Source organism: Hemitrygon akajei, chromosome 6 (genome assembly GCF_048418815.1).
Source record: "Hemitrygon akajei chromosome 6, sHemAka1.3, whole genome shotgun sequence".
Classification (NCBI taxonomy): domain Eukaryota; kingdom Metazoa; phylum Chordata; class Chondrichthyes; order Myliobatiformes; family Dasyatidae; genus Hemitrygon; species Hemitrygon akajei.
The window spans coordinates 14,175,771-14,196,138 of NC_133129.1; the positions used below are offsets into that span (position 1 = coordinate 14,175,771).

The window sequence follows — 20,368 nt, forward strand, 5'->3', positions numbered from 1 at the left end:
CAGATGTTGGAAGAAATCCGTGGGTCAAGCAGCATCTTTGGAGGCAGAAGGTGTACATCAACGTTTCATGTCAGGACTGAGAGGGAAGAGGCATGACAGGAATGCCCTGGGGGTGGGGGAGGGAGAACAGAGGCTGAGAGGGAAACATGTGTATTAAGGGATAGGACAGTAGGTGAGAGGTGAAGACAGACAGTTGGGGGTGACAGGTAGATTGAACCATGTGGGACGGGATGGGATAGGAGGTGATAGGTGGAACCAGATAGAGAGTGGGGATGGGCAGGTGGGTAGGACAGAAGAAGAAAACTAGGTGGGCAGGTGTGTGTGTGTGTAGGGGGGTGTGAGAATGTGTGTGTGTAGGTGGAGAACACCAGGGGTGTGGAAAAATCAGCATTCATATCACTGGGTTGTGAGCTATCTAAATGGAATTCAGATGCCGTTCTACCGATTTGCACTTGGTCTCTCTGCGGCACTGGAGAAGGCTGAGGGAATTGAAATGAATTGATTTTATTACTTACATCCTTATATACATGAGTAAAAATCTTTAAATGTGCAATTTATAGTAATTTATAATAAATATTATATACAACAGGACAGTCAGTATAACATAGAAATACAGTTGTGTTAGCATGAATTAATCAGTCTGATGGCCTGACGGAAGAAGCGGTCCTGGAGCCTGTTGGTCCTGGCTTTTATGCTGTGGTGCCGTTTCCCAGATGGTAGCAGCTGAAACAGTTTGTGGTTGGGGTGAATTGGGGCCCAATGATCCTTAGTGCCCTTTTTACACACCTGTCCTTGTAAATGTCTTGAATAGTCGGAAGTTCACATCTACAGATGCGCTGGGCTGTCTGCACCACTCTCTGCAGAGTCCTGTGATTGAGGGAAATACAATCCCCATACTGGCACAGCCACAGATTGCCAACAGCAGGTAATTCAAAGACAGGAATGATGCTGACTTCACAAAGTCCTTTGAAACCATTATAAGGTTTAATGAACCAATTTCAGCATCTACTTTTAAACCAATTTGCCCTGAGATTGAAGCTGTAATTACAATTGAATTTCACAAATAATGGAAGGGGCTCAGATCTCTGTCACAAGAGATTAACAGGTAGACAAAGGAAACACATTAAAATTTCTTTACAAAAGGAATCCACGGTGCACGGCCAGTCAGGATAGTGAACGGGCATCCATGATGGCAGTGAGAACCTGAATTATTTTAATCAGGATCACATAACTCATCACCTGACAGAGTGAGGAGAATCAAAGTTTGGTCTCTTCAGCCATGTCAGAACCCAGAGAACTGAAGTAGCAGCAAGTCATCCCCAGTCTTAAGGGATTGCCAAAAATAAGAAGGGTCACAACCCCTAACTAATCCAGGACATATCAAATATTGAAAGGTATAGTTTCAGTGGATGTGGAGAGGACGTTTCCAATAGTGGGAGAGTCTAGGACCAGAAGGCACAGCCTCAAAATAGAAAGACAAAGATGTGCAGGAATTTCTGAAGCAAGAGGGTGGTAAATCTGTGGATTTCAGTGCCACAGACAGGTGTGGAGGCCAAGTCATTGTGTATAATTAAAGCAGAGGTTGGTAAGTTTTTGATTGGTAAGGGCATCAAAGGCTACAGGAAGGCAGGAAAATGGGGTTTATAGGGATAATAAATTAGCCATGATCAGATGGCAGAGCAGTCTTGATGGGCCTAATGGCCTAATTCTGCTCTATATCATGGTATTTAAGAGTCTGCAGTTTAACAGATTCAGGGATATGGTGTATGAGTTTCTAACTTACTAAAAATCAGAGGACATAGGTCTAAGATGAGAAAGGCAACTTCATACAGAAGGTGGTGCATCTATAAACTGAGCTGCCAGATTGAGGTTGAGACAGGTCCAATGACATTTAAATACACTAAAACAGCTACGTGGACAGAAAAGGTTTAGAGGGATATGGACAAATGTAGGCAAATAGGACAAACATCATGATTAGTATGCATGAGTTGGGCTGAAAGGCCTGGTTCCCTTCTATGCTACTCTTTGATTCTAACAGCAAAAGCCTCTTCTGAAGATCTTTTAGCTACTGAGATAGACAGGATTCCTGATATAATTCTGTTTGGTAGCAGATGCTGTCCCTAATGTTTTGGATATGTGAAGGAAACATTAGCTGAGGGTCCGATTTTTGTTTGCTTTCCTTTCATAAGGAGGGAAATATTACCTGATGATGATGAGTGAACCACTTAATCCATTGGGCCTGCTCCACCATAGTTGATCTGCCCTGGCTCTCACTGAACTGTTGGTGAAATGGGCTAAGGTACATCTGATGGAGTTTAAACCTTAGGGCTTGTCGACCTCTGCCTTTGACCGAGGGACCGATGGTCTTCATCCTCAGTGCTTGCCAAATTACACACTTACCACTATAAACAAAGATTTTTCAGACAAATGCTTCTCAAAAATAGTCTATTTCCATTAAAAACGATCTATGTACATTTTCTAAATAATTTATATGTATATTTACACATTATTCCATGATATAGTTCTCTTAAATTAAGGTATATACAGCTTAATATTACTTTATAATGTAAAGTGGATGCTTGAGCCATTCCTCTTGTAGCTATTTCAGTTGAGTCATCATTGAGTTGATTAGAGATCATGTCCTTCACAACAAGAGGGAAGGATTACCTGGAGTATATAGATCAGTGTCAATAATGAAGTGAGATACACATCTCTTCAGGAATGCAATGTGTTACTGTTCCCTTCTTGTAAATGTCAAAGAGTTTCCAACCTTTTAATGTGCAGCTTTTAAATTCTCTCATCAGCCATTTCACTTTGTTTCAAGTCAACAGATGTCTCCTTTGTGTACACCCGAGCTGATGTGATGATGTGAGGACGACTTTCAGGAGCGATAGGGTACCTTAAGATACAGATTCTCATGGGTCGGGAGCAGGTTGACATAATAATATTCAACCATGCTTGTGAGGTTCATGAACTTTATCTCGGCTTCTAAATATAACTGGGATTCCTGCAAGAAAAAAATTTTTAAATGGCACTTAGATCATAGGAACATAGAAAACCTTCAGCACAATACAGGCCCTTCGGCCCACAATGCTGCGCCGAACATGTACTTACTTAGAAATTACCTAAGGTTACCCTTAGCCCTCTATTTTTCTAAGCTCCATGTACCTATCCAGACTCTATCATATCTGCCTCCACCACTATTGCCGCCAGCTCATTCCACGCACTTGCTACTCTCTGCGTAAAAAACTTACCCCTGACATATCCTGTGTACCTACTTCCAAACACCTTAAAACTGTGCCCTCTCGTGTTAGCCATTTCAGCCCTGGGAAAAAGCCTCTGACTATCCACACAATCAATGCCTCTCATCATCTTGTACACCACTATCAGATTACCTCTCATCCTCCTTCGCTCCAAGGAGAAAAGACCGAGTTCACTCAACCTGTTCTCGTAAGGCATGCTCCCCAATCCAGGCAACGTACTTGTAAATCTCCACTGCACCTTTTCTATAGTTTCCACATCCTTCCTGTAGTGAGGTGACCAGAACTGAGCACAGTACTCCAAGTGGGGTCTGACCAGGGTCCTATATAGATATAACATTACCTCTTGGCTCTTAAACTCAATCCCATGGTTGATGAAGGCCAATGTACTATATGACTTCTTAACCACACAGTAGCTTTGAGTGTCCTATGGACTTGGACCCCAAGATCCCTCTGATCCTCCACCCTGCCAAGAGTCTTACCATTAATACTATATTCTGCCATCATATTTGACCTACCAAAATGAAGCACCTCACACTTAGAACATAGAACATAGAAAACCTACAGCACAATACAGGCCCTTCTGCTCACAAAGCTGTGCTGAACATGTTCTTACCTTAGAACTACCTAGGCTTACCCATAGCCCTCTATTTTTCTAAGATCCAAGTATCCATCCAGGAGTTTCTTAAAAGACCCTATCATTTCCGCCTCCACCACCACAGGCAGCCCATTTCATGCACTCATCACTCTCTGCGTAAAAAACTTACCCCTGACATCACCTCTGTACCTACTTCCAAGCACCTTAAAACTAAGCCCTGTTGTGCTAGCCATTTTAGCGCTGGGAAAAAGCCTCTGACTATCCACACGATCAATGCCTCTCATTATCTTGAGAATCTTATCTGGATTGAACTCCATCTGCCACTCCTCATTCCAGTTTTGCATCCTATCAATGTCCCGCTGTAGCCTCTGACAACCCTCCACACTATCCACAGCATCCCCAACCTTTGTGTCATCAGCAAATTTACTAACCCATCCCTCCACTTCCTCATCCAGGTCATTTATAAACATCACGAAGAGAAGGGGTCCTAGAACAGATCCCTGAGGCACACCACTGGCCACTGACCTCTGTGCAGAATATGACCTGTCTACAACCACTCTTTGCCTTCTGTGAGCAACAAAGCAGGATCCCCTTGGATCCCATGCCTCCTTACTTTCTCAATAAGCCTTTCATGGGGACCTTTTCAGATGCCTTGCTGAAATCCATATACACTACATATACTGCACTAACCTTCATCAATGTGTTTAGTCACATCCTCAAAAAATTCAATCATGTTCGTAAGGCACTGCCCACCTCTGACAAAGCCATGCTGAATATTCCTAAACATATTATGCTTCTCCAAATGTTCATAAACCCTGTCTCTCAGGATCTTTTCCATCAACTTACCAACCGCTGAAGTAAGACTCACTGGTCTATAATTTCCTGGGCTATCTCTACTCCCTTTCTTGATTAAGGGAACAAAATCTACAACCCTCCAATCCACCTGAACCTCTCCAATCCCCATTGATGATACAAAGATTATTGCCAGAGGCTCAGCAATCTCCTCCCTTACGTCCCACAGTAGCCTGGGGTACATTCATCCAGACCCGGAGACTTAATGAACTTGATGCTTTCCAAAAGCTCCAGCACATCCTCTTTGTTAATGTCTATAAGCTCAAGCTTTTCAATTTGCTGTAAGTCATTCCTACAATCACCAAGATCCTTTTCCATAGTGAATACTGAAGCAGAGTATTCAAGTATCTCTGCTATCTCCTCCGGTTCCATATACACTTTTCCACTGTGACACTTGATTTGTCCTAATCTCTCATGTCTTATCCTCTTGCTCTTCACATACTTGTAGAATAGGGTTTTCCTTAATCCTGCTGTCCGAGTCCTTCTCATGGCCCCTTCTCGCTCTCCTAATTTCATTCTTAAGCTCCTTCCTGCTAGCCTTATAATCTTCTAGATCTCTATCATCACCTAGTTTTTTGAATCTTTCATAAGCTTTTCTTTTCTTCTTGACTAGATTTTCAACAGCCTTTGTACACCACGGTTCCTGTATCCTACCATCCTTTCCTTGTCTCATTGGAACATACCTATGCAGAACGCCATGCAAATATCCCCTGAACATTTGCCACATTTCTGCCGTACATTTCCCTGAGAACATCTGTTCCCAATTTATGCTTCCAGGTTCCTGCCTGATAGCATCATATTTCCCCTTACTCCAATTAAATGCTTTCCTAACTTGTCTGTTCCTATCCCTCTCCAATGCTACGGTAAAGGAGATAGAACTGTGATCACTGTCCAGGTTCATTTCCCAATACCAGATCAAGTACAGCCTCTCCTCTTGTAGGCTTATCTACATATTGTGTCAGGAAACCTTCCTGAACACACCTAACAAACTCCACCCCATCTAAACCCCTCACTTTAGGGAGATGCCAATCAATATTTGGGAAATTAAAATCTCCCACCACAACAACCCTTTTATTATTGTACCTTTCCAGAATCTGTCACCTTAGCTGCTCCTCAATGTCCCTCTTTCTATTGGGCGGTCTATAAAAAACACCCAGTAGAGTTATTGACCCCTTCCTGTTTCTAACTTCTGCCCAGAGACTCAGTAGATAATCTTTCCATGACTTCCTCCTTTTCTGCAGCCATGACACTATCTCTGATCAACAGTGCCATGCCTCCACCTCCCTGTCCTTTCTGAAACATCTAAAGCCTGGCACTCTAAGTAACTATTCCTGCCCCTACACCATCCAAGTCTCAGTAATGGCCACAACATCATAGCTCCAAGTATTGATCCACACTCTAAGGTCATCCGCTTTGTTCATGATGCTCCTTGCATTAAAATAGACACAGCTCAAACCATCGGTCTGGGCACATCCCTTCTCTATCACCTGCCTATCCTCCCTCTTGCACTGTCTCCAGACTTTCTCTATTTGTGAGCCAATAGCTCCTCCCTTCCCCCAGCTCTTCAGTTTGGTTCCCAACCCCCAGCAATTCTAGTTTAAACTCTCCCCTATAACCTTAGCAAACCTCCCTGCCAGGATATTGGTCACCCTCGATTCAGATTCAACCCCTCATTTTTGTACAGGTCACGCCTACCTCAAAAGAGGTCCCAATAATCCAGAAATCTGAATCCCTGCCCCCTGCTCCAATCCCTCAGTCACGCATTTATCCTCCACCTCACTCTATTCCTATACTCACTGTCGCGTGGTGCAGGCAGTAATCCTGACATTACTAACTTTTGAGGTCCTGCTTCTCAACTTCCTTCCTAACTCCCTGTAGTCTGTTTTCAGGACCTCCTCCCTTTTCCTACCTATGTCGTTGGTACCAATATGTACCATGACCTCTGGCTGTTCACCTTCCCACTTAAGGATGTCATGGACACGAGCAGAAACATCCCAGACGCTGGCACCTGGGAGGCAAACTAACATCTGTACTGTTCCACAAACAAGGCAAAATAAGATGAATAATAAGCACCTACCTCATAACTAACTTCTAGGTAAATAGATTTTTGAAAGACTGAGGAATTTTGGACTGTAGGGAACTAGCACAAAGGTGGAGTTGAGGCCCTGATCATATTGAATGGAAGGGCAGGTTTGAGGGGCCAGGTGGTCTATTTTTGTTCCTAAGCAACACTGACAAAATGCTGAAGGAGCTCAGCAAGTCCAACAGCATTTATGGAAGGAAATAAACAGCCAATATTTCAAGCCAAGACCTTTCATCAGGACTGGATAGGAAGGGGGAAGAAGCCAAAATGAAGAAAACGACTACAAGGATTACAAGTGATTGGTGAGGTGGAAGGTGGGTGGGTGGGGAAGGGAGGTTGAAATAAGAAGCTGAGAAGTAATAGATGGAAGAGGTAAAGTGTTGAAGAAGAAATCTGACAGGAGTGGACAGTGGATCATGAAAGCAAGGGATAGAGGAGAGGAACCAGAGGGAGATATGGGCTGTTGAAGAGAAGCAAAGAGGCAAGAGGGTAATCAGAATGAAGAATGGAAAAATGAAATGGAGGGAGTGGGGAGAAATTACCAGAAGTTGGAAAAATCTATGTTCACGCCAGCAGATTGGAGGCTACTTGGATGGAATATGAGGTATTGCTCCTCCATTCTGTGGTTGGCCTCATCATGTGAATGTTCTTGCTAATATACTCCTATGTTTTGACAGTTATACAAAAGCATTGCCTTAAGTCTCTTAAATACTCGTCATAATCATGCATTTTGACAAGCCTGGTTTAAGTTTACACTTCAATTATCTTAAGTAATAACACTTCAGAGAGCTACTGTGGTTAGTTCTGTACCTGTGTTTTACTGCTGTTCTTTATTATAATTACACACTATGTCCCTGATCAAATTGAGACCAGAAAAGAAGGGAAAGAATCTTTTGGAGAAAAACAGAATTTAAATGAAGATTGGATTAATCTCAAATCCCTCCTGTTCATGACTCTTCAAGCGCCTTTCAGGGACTTGTGCTGGGGTTTCCACCTTCACTGCCCTTTCAGGACAGTGAATCCTGGAGCCCCAGCATCCACTGAGTGAAACTTTTTTCTTCCCAATTTAAATTCATGTCCATTGTTTATTCATTTCTCTGCCAAGAGAAATTACTCCATTCTGTTTACGGTAATTGAATTATATAACTGTATATATGTAATTAAGTCTCCTCGCAATCCCCTTTGTTTAAAAAAAAACCTTATGCTGGACAGTCTGTCTATAATTCCCCAGCTCTGACCTGCACATCCTCCAGCATCCTCTTTGGTGCTATCACATCTTTCCTGTAACCTCACAACCAGAACTATATACACTACTTTAGGTTTGGCGCAACTTTGCTTCAGTTTAAAGCTTTACTCTAGCATCCTTTCCAGCTGACCTCAAACATTTGTGCCTGCTTTCATAGAAACATAGAAAACCTACGGCACAATACAGGCCCTTCGGCCCACAAAGTTGTGCTGAACATGTCCCTACCTCAGAAATTACTAGGCTTACCTATAGCCCTCTATTTTTCTAAACTCCATGTACCTATCCAGAAGTCTCTTAAAAGACCCTAACATATCCGCCTCCACCACCGTTGCCAGCAGCCCATTCCACGCACTCACCACTCTCTGAGTAAAAAACTTATCGTTAACATCTCCTCTGTACCTACTCCCTAAACCTGTGTCCACTTGTGGCAACCATTTCAGCCCTGGGAAAAAGCCTCTGACTATCCACATGATCAATGCCTCTCATCATCTTATACACCTCTGTCAGGTCACCTCTCACCCTCCCTCGCTCCAAGGAGGAAAGGCCGAGTTCACTCAACCTATTCTCATAAGGCATGCTCCCCAATCCAGGCAACATCCTTGTAAATCTCCTCTGCACCCTTTCTATGGCTTCCACATCCTTCCTGTAGTGAGGCAACCACATCCAATCTTAACTCTTTGCCTTCTGTCACTGAACTAATTTTTAAAGAGAATTGTCAATTTCTGCTGGATCCGATAGGTTTAAACCTTTATGACCAATCTACCATATGAGATTTTGTGAAGCACCTTGTTAAAACCCATGAAAAAAATTGCAGATGTTAGAAACCCGAAATAAAAACATAACCTACTGGAAAAACTCAGCAGGTCAGGCAGCATCTGTGGACTGTAAAATAAACATTTCAGGTCTGGGACCCTTCAACAGAACGGGAACGAGAGAAAATAAATTATTTTTAAGGGAGCTGGGAATATAGGAGTGGGTAGAAAAACGGAAAATGTTTCCATAGAGTGAGAAGTGATGACCTCGTAGCAGAAATGTGATTTCTCATTGTTTAGACTTTTTACTTCGTCTCTGTTGTTTACTGTATTCTGGCCAGCTGGACCTTGCCACTGGCAACACATTACAATGACAAAGGTGTTAATCTGATCCTAGCTGATTCGGTCATAAGGTCTCATTACACTGATGCCTCCTGATCCACTGAGTGTTTCCATATTTTTTGTTTTGATCATTAAAATCCACATCCACTCCATCAAATCTCAGTTGCCTTAGGTGACCACGACTACAGCTCCCTTACCTAAATGGATTTTGCTGCTGTTTTTGTGGGCTGGTATTTTCACACATAATTTTAGCACCTAACTAATAATCAGTAACCAAGGAATTAAAGCACGCACAACATATGGTTAAACAAACACACACATGGTGCTTTTCATCTGATGATTTCACTTGCGTTTTTTCTGAATGTAATAATACTGCAAACAGATGGCCAATATGGTCCAGTCTTCATTTTTTGCACTTTCTTAAGTTTTGTAATTTATATCAATTTTATGTCAGTATTGTTCTACTGCCATAAAATATATAAATCAAAGATAAAAATCCTTTATCCTGTTACTGATACTCATCTCTTGTTCTTGATATTTATTGCTTAATTATTATTATTTTTTTCTTTTGTATTTGCACAGTTTGTTGTCTTTTTCACATTGGTGGTTTGTCCGTCTTGTTGGGTGCGGTCTTTCGTTGATTCTATTGTGTTTCCTGGATTTATTGTGAGTGTCCACTAGAAAATGAATCTCAGGGTTGTACATGGTGACATTCATGTACCTTGATAATAAATTTACTTGGAACTTGATACTTACCTTTGTCCAATTATCTGTCTACGGCTAGTGGCTACAGCATTGCACAAAAGTGTTCAAGGATTTAAAGCAGTATAAATATGGCTCATTAAACAAAGAAGTGGTAAAGCTGGTGTCTCTAACTCCAGAGACAGAAGTCCAAAAATGGGTGCTGTGTGGAGTTTGCATGTTCTCCTCGTGGCTGTGTGGTTTGTCCCAGATGCTCTGGTTCCCTCCCGTATTCCAACAACATGCACATTGATAGGGCAATTGGCCACTGTAAACTGCCCCAAGTGTGAGGTGATTGGATGAATTGGTATAGTCAATAAGTGTGGGGAGAATAAAATAGGATTAGTACAAAAGAGACACTTGACAGTACTGAATTGAAGGGCAGAAAGGCCCGTTTTCTGGCTATATGACTATAAGTATATATTTGCAAAACTTCGGAAATATTTACTGACCTTTTCAAATATTCTGTAGTTCCTCACTTTCTTCTCTGTGTCGTCCCATACAACTAAAACCTTTTGCAAAGGAAAAAAATTAGATTGACATTTCTCTGGGATGATATTACTAATACTGCAGCAAACTGTAAACATTAATTTGTTATTATACTGATACCTTTCCAGACTTTGAAGAATTCCTGATGCCGTACAACCCATGCTCTGGTTTGTTGCCAGGACTTGTAGATATGAACAACCTTCATGAGTAAGACAAGAAAAGTTTTTTATATTATTGTTCAATTAATCTGCAGGCTTTGATAAAAAGAAGTTCAAAATCATTAAATTCTATACAGAATTGTGGATAGGTAGGTCTGTTGTTCTTTGAGGACTGCAGGGTTTGAGTTATAAGGAGAAACTGCATAGATTGGGTCTTCTTCCCAGAGCGAAGGAAGCTGAAGGGTGAACTTAGAGATTTATAAAATTGTGAGGGCCATAGCTAAGGGAATAGCTATAGTTTCTTTTTCCAAAGCAGGGGAGTCCAAAATTAGAGGGAATCAGTTTAAAATGAGAGGGAAAGGACTTAAACCAGGGGTTTCCAACCTGGGGTCCATGGACCCTTCAGTTAATGGGAGGGATCTATGGCATAAAAAAAGGTTGGGAACCCTTGATTTAAAAGGTCAATGGAAGCAGAGTCTTCGACTAAGTTTAAGACAGAGGAAGACAGGTTTCGAAACACAAGTGAAAATGTGATGGGATTGGAGTGTTGAAGCAATCACATTAAGGGGCCAAATGGCCTGTTCCTCCTCTCCTAAGGAGTATTATTTTTGTTAAGTATTCACTTGAACCATGTATATTTCAGCTGTCCCAGCTTGTCATCGAGTTTTATAGCACAAAATCATCTAAGTTGACCCGGAGCAAAATCTCACAAATGCTTCATAGCTGGTGAGCACTCATCACTATTTCAAGGCAGAAATCATGCTCCCATTAAAATCTATACTGCAGTGTTGATTCAGCAGACAGACCTTATTCTACCTACAGTGTTCAGCTACAGCATAGAAGAATAAGAGGCATCCTTATTAAACTATATAAAATACTGAGAGGAATGGGCGGACTAGAGGTACAATGGTGGAGAGGTCGAAGGTCAGAGGCACAACCAAAGGATACTGAGCAGGACTGAGACAGAAATTCCTTCACCCAAAGACAGGTGAACCTATAGAATTCATAACCATACAGCACAGAAAATGAATCTTCAGCCCACCTTGCTAATACCAACCATGGTGCCTCACCATAATTATCCCACTTGCTTGTATTGTGTCTGTATCCCTCTACACTTTTCCTGTTCAAATACTTTTTAAATTGTTGTGATTGCATCTGCCTCTACCAAATCCCGACAGCTCATTGCACCCTCTGTGTGAGATACTTATCCCTCAGATCATCTTTACATTTCTCCCCTCTCTCATTAACTCTGTGTCCTTTGCTTGCATCTTTGGAAACAGCTCTGTTTCTATCTTTAATATCTCTATTTTTCCCTTTCAGGGTTCTTTTGAAGACCCTGACCTGGAGTTACACACTGACTTTGGTTCTTTGTGGGAATGGGACCCGCTCTCTGGGTCTCACGACTGGCCGCTATTTGATGTACCAAGGACACGGCCTAGAAGACTAGTGCGCCTTTAGGGTTCTGGAATTCCATGGCTTGAGATTGCTGCCTCCGCAGGAAACTGGTGTGTCGTTTGGAGTACATGGAAGATCAAAAGCAGCAAGCTGGCTGCTGGCTGTGTACCCAGAGACCCAAGTTCTTTGGGCACAGAGCATGAAAAAGGTGACGTAACAGACTTTTAACATCGTAAATCAGCGAGTTGTTAGTTATGTCTCCCCTCTCGTTGTGAAATGTGGATATCTCTTTTTCCCTTACTAGGGAGAGAGAGAGAGAGATTACTGGGTGAGTCTTTGGGGGACTGCAAGTCTGTGTCTTTATTGATGCTTGCTGCACACTTGAGTGCTCACGGGGGGGGGGGCGCCAATGCTTTTTTGCTGGTGGGGGAAGGGGTGTTGTCACTTTGCTGCTGATTATGCATGGGGGGAGCTGGGGGGGCTTTGGGGTTCTAACATTTAACTGTCATTCATTCTTTGGGGCACTCCTGAAGAAAAAGAATTTCAGGATGTATATTGTATACATTTCTCTGACATTAAATGTACCTTTGAAACCCACTAGTTCCCGATTCTAAACAGCTGAGACCCAAGTCATTGAATATATTCAAGGAGTTAGATGTGTTCTAATGGCTAAAGAGAGGAAAGGGTAGTTAGAGAAAGCAGGAACAGGGGACTGAATCTGGATAATAAGTCATGATAATATTGATCATAGGTCCACTCCTGCTCCTATTCTCTATCGTTGTCAGCTCTGAGAGCGGCATGGACCTGATGAGCCAAATGGCCTCCTTCTGTACAATAAGGAAATGTGAAATATCCATCAGTGTAATGAATAAGTACCTCTCGACATCATTGGATTCTGTTGTATTGATAAACACAGAGGCTGGTAGCTCTACCTACAATGAAACCAGACAACAATAAAATAATGTCATTACCAATAGGCAATAGTTACAATTAAAATATGTTGCAATGGAGACTCCCTCATGACTGAAATAATGACTGTAACAGATGATAAAATAACAATATCTCAAAGTGCTTGGCCGGCCTGTTCACCGAAATAAGTAGCTTACTTAAAATTGGGATGCTGTGAAAATGGAATACTGCAGATGATCTAACCCTTAAAGAAAAACAGAGATCGCTGGAGGAACTCAGCAGGTCAGGTAGCATCATGGGGGCGGGTGGGGGGGGGGGGAACAAACAGTCAATACTTTGGGCTGAGGATGCTCATCAGGACTGGAAAGGAATGGGGAAGAAACCAGGATAAGAAGGTGGGGTTGGAGAAGGAGCACAACCTGGAAGTCGATAGGTGAAGCCAGGTGAGGAGAAGGGAGATGAAGTGAGAAACTGGGAGGTGATGGATAGAAAAGCTAATGGGCTGAAGAAGGAATCTGATAGGAGAGGAAAGTGGACCATGGGAAAAAGGGAAGGAGGAGGGGAACCAGAAGGAGGTGATTGGTAGGTGATGAGAAGAGAGGTAAAGTCAAACAGCATCTGTGGAGGGAAGTGGATATCAACGTTATACCTGGACTGCAAGAATAAATTTCAAAGTTCAAAATAAAATTATTGTCAAAGTACATAAATGTCACCATATACAACCCTGACAATTTTTTTTCTTGTGAGCATACTCAGTAAATCCAAAAGCCACAATACACTCAATGAAAGACCACACCCAACAGGGCAGACAAACAACCCATGTGAACAAGACAATAAACTGTGCAAATATAAAAAGAACAAAGAAATAATTAGAAACAAACAGATATATAATCAAGCAATCAATCAATCAATTAATTAATTAATTAATTAATATCAGGGACATGAGATGAAGAGTCCTTAAAAGCGAGTCCATAGGTTGTGTGAACAGTTCCGTGAAGGGGTGAATGAAATTGAGTGAAGTCATCTCCATTGGTTCAAGAGACTGATGGTTTAGGGGTAATAACTGTTCCTGAACCTGGTAGTGTGAGTCCTGAGGCTCCTGTATCTTCTTTCCAATGGCAGCAGCAAGAAGAGAGCATGACATGGGTGATGGGGGTCCCTGCTGATGGATGCTGCTCTTCTGCGACAGTGCTCTGTGTGGCTGTGCTCAATGGTTGGAAGGGCTTTACCTATAACAGACTGGGCAGCGTCCACTACTTTTTGTGGGAGTTTAGAGGAAAATCAGTCAGCATAAAGAGGTGAGGGGCAGGGATCGGAGCACAAGCTGGAAAGCAATTAGTGGATGCAAGCAGGGTGGGGTGACAGAAAGGTACACCCAACAATCTGGCCTCTACAGCTGCATGTGGCAACAAATTCACCACTCTCTGGCTAAAGAAATTTCTCCACATCTGTTTTGAAAGGGCACCCCTCTATCCTGAGGCTGTGTGCACTCTTGTCCTAGACACTCCCACCACGGGAAACATCCTTTCCATATCTACTCTGTCTAGGACTTTCAACATTGAGAAGGTTTCAAATAAGATCCCCCCTCATCCTTCTGAATTCCAGCGAGTAGAGACCCAGAGCCATCAAACGGTCCTCGTATGATAACCCTTTCATTCCCGGATTCATCCTTGTGATATTCCTCTGGGCTTTCTCCAATGCCAGCACATCTTTTCTAAGATGAAGGGCCCAAAACTGTTCACAATACTCAAGGTAGGACCTCACCAGTGCCTTATAAAGCCTCAGCATCTGTTAAGCACACAATGGAAGAGGTGGCGATGAGGTGGAATGGGGGGGAAAACTGGGTGATTGGAGGGCGGGGGGGGGGGCAATATTTTATTCAAAGGACCTGATAAAATCTTCAAGCCCTGCCACTCAGGGACTTGTGTTTATATTATTTGGTGACCGTTTTTGCTGGACTATATGTGCTGTATCTGACTGTATATGTACTGCGTTTTCCAGCTTGGTTCCAGAGGAATGGCAGGTCGTGCCTTACCGGCCTGATTCAAACACGTTGATGAAGGAAGAAGAGTAGATGTAGTGTATATGGATTTCAGCAAGGCATTTGATAAGGTACCCCATGCAAGGCTTATTGAGAAAGTAAGGAGGCATGGGGTCCAAGAGGAAATTGCTTTGTGGATTCAGAACTGGCTTGCCCACAGAAGGCAAAGAGTGGTTGTAGACGGGTCATATTCTGCATGGAGGTCGGTGACCAGTGGAGTGCTTCAGGGATCTGTTCTGGGACCCTTACTCTTCATGATTTTTATAAATGACCTGGATGAGGAAGTGGAGGGATGGGTTAGTAAGTTTGCTGATGACACAAAGGTTGGGGGTGTTGTGGATAGTGTGGAGGGCTGTCAGAGGTTACAGTGGGACATTGATAGGATGCAAAACTGGGCTGAAAAGTGGCAGATGGAGTTCAACCCAGATAAGTGTGAAGTGGTTCATTTTGGTAGGTCAAATATGATGGCAGAATGGTAATGGTAAGACTCTTGGCAATGTGGAGGATCAGAGGGACCTTGGGTTCCGAGACAATAAGATGCTCAAAGCAGCTGTGCAGGTTGACTCTGTGGTTAAGAAGGCGTATGGTGTATTGGCCTTCATCAATTGTGTAATTGAATTTAGGAGCTGAGAGGTAATGTTGCAGCTATATAGGACCCTGGTCAGACCCCACTTGGAGTACTGTGCTCAGTTCTGGTCGCCTCACTACAGGAAGGATGTGGAAGCCATAGAAAGGGTGCAGAGGAGATTTACAAGAATGTTGCCTGGATTGGGGAGCATATATGAGAATAGGTTGAGTGAACTCGGCCTTTTCTTCTTGGAGCAAGGGAGGATGAGAGGTGACCTGATAGAGGTGTATGAGATGATGAGAGGCATTGATCGTGTGGATAGTCAGAGGCTTTTTCCCAGGGCTGAAATGGTTGCCACAAGAGGACACAGGTTTAAGGTGCTTGGGAGTAGGTACAGAGGAGATGTCAGGGGTAAGTTTTTTACTCTGAGAGTGGTGAGTGTGTGGAATGGGCTGCCAGTAACAGTGGTAGACGCAGATACGATAGGGTCTTTTAAGAGACTTTTGGATAGGTGTATGGAGCTTAGAAAAATAGAAGGCTATATGTGAGCCTAGTAATTTCTAAGGTAGGGATATGTTTAGCACAGCTTTGTGGGCCGAAGGGCCTGTATTGTGCTGTAGGTTTTCTATGGTTATGTTTTCTACGAATGATGTTTAGCTGCATACATGTGTACTGTTGAATGACAATAAACCTGAACTTGGAGGAAGGGCAGGTTATGAATTCTCCTGAGGGTGCTAGTTCATATTTATCCTTCTAATAGCAATAAAAACAATAATCTGCTCATCATCATGTGAATATTCAGTGTTCCTACATTTGCAAAATGACAGTAATGATCTCCTTTCAGAAGCCCTGCTTTGGTATGTCAAAGATGACACAGTGGTGGCTCAAGTTCAATTCTGACCTCTGGTGAGATTATTGGGAAACCACGTGAATATTCCCTGGGTTTTCTAGTTTTCTTCCACATCCTCAAAATGCGCTAGTCGCTGTAAATTATCTGTAGAGTAGGGAGGTGCTGAGAAATCTGGAGGAAGCTGATGGGCATATGAGAGAGGATAGTAATTCTTTAGAATTGGAAAGGGAACAGAGGAGATTTACCAGGATGCTGCCTGGTTTAGAGAGTATGCATTATGATCAGAGATTAAGGGAGCTAGGGCTTTACTCTTTGGAGAGAAGGAGGATGAGAAGAGACATGATAGAGGTATACAAGATATTAAGAGGAATAGACAGAGTGGACAGCCAGCGCCTCTTCCCCAGGGCACCACTGCTTAGTACAAGAGGACATGGCTTTAAGGTAAGGGAAGGGAAGTTCAAGGGGGATATTAGAGGAAGGTTTTTCACTCAGAGAGTGGTCGGTGCGTGGAATGCACTGCCTGAGTCAGTGGTGGAGGCAGATACACTAGTGAAGTTTAAGAGACTACTAGACAGGTATATGGAGGAATTTAAGGTGGGGGGTTATATGGGAAGCAGGGTTTGAGGGTCAGCACAACATTGTGGGCCGAAGGGCCTGTAATGTGCTGTACTATTCTATGTTCTATGAATGATACATATCAGCCATGATTAAAGTTGAATGGAGGGGCAGGTTTAGAGGCCGAATGGCCTATTCATCTATTGAATAGGTTACAGGGAAGTGGAGCAAGGGATGATGGGATTGGTCTGATAGCCTACACAGACTCAATGGGCCAAGTAGCCTCCTTCACTGTCGTAAGAAAATGTGGGAAATATACATGAGAGATTTCTTTCTGAACATCAATGATATACACATTGCCACCTCTCTCATTCAGCAGGAGCTTCTCCCTGTGTTCAGGGAGAGAGAGAGAGAGAGAGAGAGAGAGAGAGAGAGAAAAGGGCTGTCCAGCCCTGGAACTGGCAATGATTGGCATTGATAATCAAGTGAAAACTTAACCAACTCCTTTCATCTCAAGGATCATTCCCAAAACTTTGTCAATAAAAATAGATGTTTCATATAGTGAGGGAGTCTAGGACCAGAGGAAACAGACACAGAATACAAGGACACCCCTTCAGAACTGACACGAGGAAGAATTTCTTTAGCCAGAGGGTGGTGAATCTGTGGAATTCATTGTCATGGATGGCTGTGGATGCCATCATTGTGTATATTGAAAGCAGGTGTTGATAGGTTCTTGATTAGTAATGGTGTCAAAATTACGGGGAGAAGGCAGAAGAATGGGGAATAAATCAGACACTGTAAAATTACAGAGCAGGCTCAATATGCTGAATGGCCTATTTCTACTTCCTTGTCAAATGGTCTAAGAAAGAGCACATCGTAATTATAAACTAATTATGACATAATTATCACAAATCCTGTCGATGTAAGAAAGCCAATTTATATAATAATATTCAAAATGTCAGGTGCCAATATGCTTTATGACCAATGAAAACACAAGATATTAGGACACAGTTTTTCAGATCTCTTGAACCATGGTTGAGATGGGTTCCATCACAGATAATTTGGGGAAGTAAGGTTTGAAGTTGTGCTTATTGTCCAGAGCCTTAAAAATCCCCCTTAAATGTGGGTCTTCCCAGAACTGCAAACGTTAAAATGTTCAGAAAAACAAACTTGTCAGGGATCTTTTAGAGACAATAATTCCGTAAAATTTAACTAGCAGTTTGAAAATTATTGTCTAAAATGAAAATCGTAATGGATATGTTGATGGCAAATACTGTTTTACCAGACTAAGGTCTGTGATGAAGTAACAAAGAGATAATGCATGCATGGTTGATGCGTGTATAGAATTTCACAATGAATTCTTTAAGCATCACATGGTACACTTGTAAACAAACTTAAATCCCATCAGATTAATTAAATGAACAGTGACAACATCCATACAAAATTGGACTGGGGAAGTTAAAGTGTTACTTTGCAGTCTTGAGGAGGAGTTATTCTCACAGAATTAGTATTTGGATGGCTGTATATTATACACCAAGGAAGTAAACGTGCTCATTGATTGCACAATTTCAATTCACAGGTCACAGGGAAGTGGTGAGTTACACATATGATAACAAGATAGCAGTAAGAGACGCTGAAGTGGTCAGACATGTGGCAGCTAATTTTTAATAAAGGAAATTGTAGTAACACACTTTGACAGGAAGAATTAGCAGAGGCGTCAGAATCAAAAAGCTGCAAATTTAAAATGGTTGCAGAAACAGAAAGGCCTTGTTTCAAAGCTAAGGTGATTAGAGGAAGGAGTGGGGAGATGTTGGAGGTAGGTTCTTTGTACACAGAGGGTGTTGAGTGCATGGAATGTCCTGCCAGAGGTGAAGGTAGAGGCTGATACATTAGGGGAATCTAAGAAACTCTTAGGTAGGCACATGGATGATAGAAAAATGGAGGGCTATTGTAAAGTGTCAGATTGATCTTAAAGTAAGGTATAAGGTTGGCACAACATTATTAGCCATAGGGCCTGTACTGTGCAGTAATATTTTAAATCTCTGAAAGCAGCAAGATGTTGAAAAGGCCATTAAAGAAGCATGTGTAATCTAACCCTAGATACTGGATGTCTAAAATAAAATTTCTGAAGTATACATTCATGAACTGAAAACAATATCTCTTTTTGTCTCTCCACAGATGCTGCTTGATTTACTGAGTATTTCCATTAAAAGTGATCACCGGCATTATTACCGGAGGCAAAATAATTAAGGACAACTCAGGAAGATATTATTTCATGCAGTACATATAATTTCTACCATGTATGTCCTGAAAAAATAACAGATATAGATTAATTTTCAATGTAGACCAGAAAAGACAGAAGAATAGGAAAGTCAAATTATGAAGATTATTTGGATAGTTCTTTCAAACAGCTGGTACAGGCATCGTAGGCCAAATAGTTGTGCTACTAGATTAAATAACAACTAGAATATAGCCAGAAAATTCTTGTAAGACCCAGCTGTAGAGAGAGAAGCAGAGTTAACATTAATAACCTTAACTGTTTCTCTCTCACAGATTCTGTCTGACCTTCTGAGTGTTTCCACCATTTTCTGTTTTATTTCAGACTTCCAGCATTTGCTTTGTTAAAAATTATTGTTTACAATGAAAATATGGCCAGTGTATTCCAGATCTCATCGTAGCTTTATGGTTTTGCTTAGTTTGTAATTAATGTATTTGTTAATTTCCTGTGAACCAAGACAATTGCTGGGCCTGTTCCATGCTGTATCGATAAATAGGCAGATAAACAGAATGTTGGTCCTCATATCATTACTCAGCATTGACTGATACCTCTCTCGCCTCTGCCTCAATTTGCTGACTTTAGGTTCCTTGTTATTGCTCTGTAATTCCACAAGAGGCCAGTGTTTATCATAGGACACTAAACAATCAGACAACCATTTTTCTCCAAAACAAATCTCACCCAGTCATCCACTCCTTACAAATGCTGTCCACTCATCATTCCCAAAAACAGATGTTTACAGCTTATGGTACTTCTGTATACCATTGAGATTTCTAATTTTGTTACTTTTTCTATACACCATAATTTATTTCATCTGTACTTAAAGTTGCAGAGAATGTCAACAGAGCACAAGGTGCTAATTGTGACTAGAATATGATATTGGCTTAGCTTTTTAAACATTTGACACTTCTGTTTAAAGTGAATAGATAGACAGAATTGTTGCTTTCCTCCAAGAGGACCACAGCCTTGTCATGGTTTGGAGGTTTGTGTGCCTCAATGACCTTGAGAGCTATGTTATCTGTAGTCAGGGATTTATGTTTTGGCTGCTGGTAAGGTCACCCATGTCAAACAGGTCAAAGGGTAAAGGACAGACTAAGAGTGGTTCACCAGTCCTCCAGGTTCAGAGATTCAGCTCAAGGCTAACAACCCTGACTGGTAAAATAAAACTGTTATGGAAACAGCAATGAAGAATTCTCCTACATCTGAGTACGACAGTATTCCTGAGTCTCCACTTGGGACTTGGATAACTGACAG

At 42.0% G+C, this 20,368-nt stretch overlaps 1 protein-coding gene across 1 annotated transcript in view; it reads right to left on the bottom strand.

Moving 5' to 3' along the window:
• Positions 1–962: 962 nt before the first annotated feature.
• Positions 963–20,368, bottom strand: part of sh3bp2 (SH3-domain binding protein 2) — a 140,254-nt gene continuing 120,848 nt past the window's right edge. Inside the window, exons 10-13 of the mRNA XM_073047933.1 lie at positions 12,793–12,848; positions 10,484–10,562; positions 10,327–10,386; positions 963–3,007 (exon numbers count right to left, since the gene is read on the bottom strand). Of these exons, the coding sequence (XP_072904034.1) occupies positions 2,882–3,007; positions 10,327–10,386; positions 10,484–10,562; positions 12,793–12,848 (321 nt within the window). The 3' untranslated portion in view covers positions 963–2,881. The remainder of the gene's footprint in view (positions 3,008–10,326; positions 10,387–10,483; positions 10,563–12,792; positions 12,849–20,368) is intronic.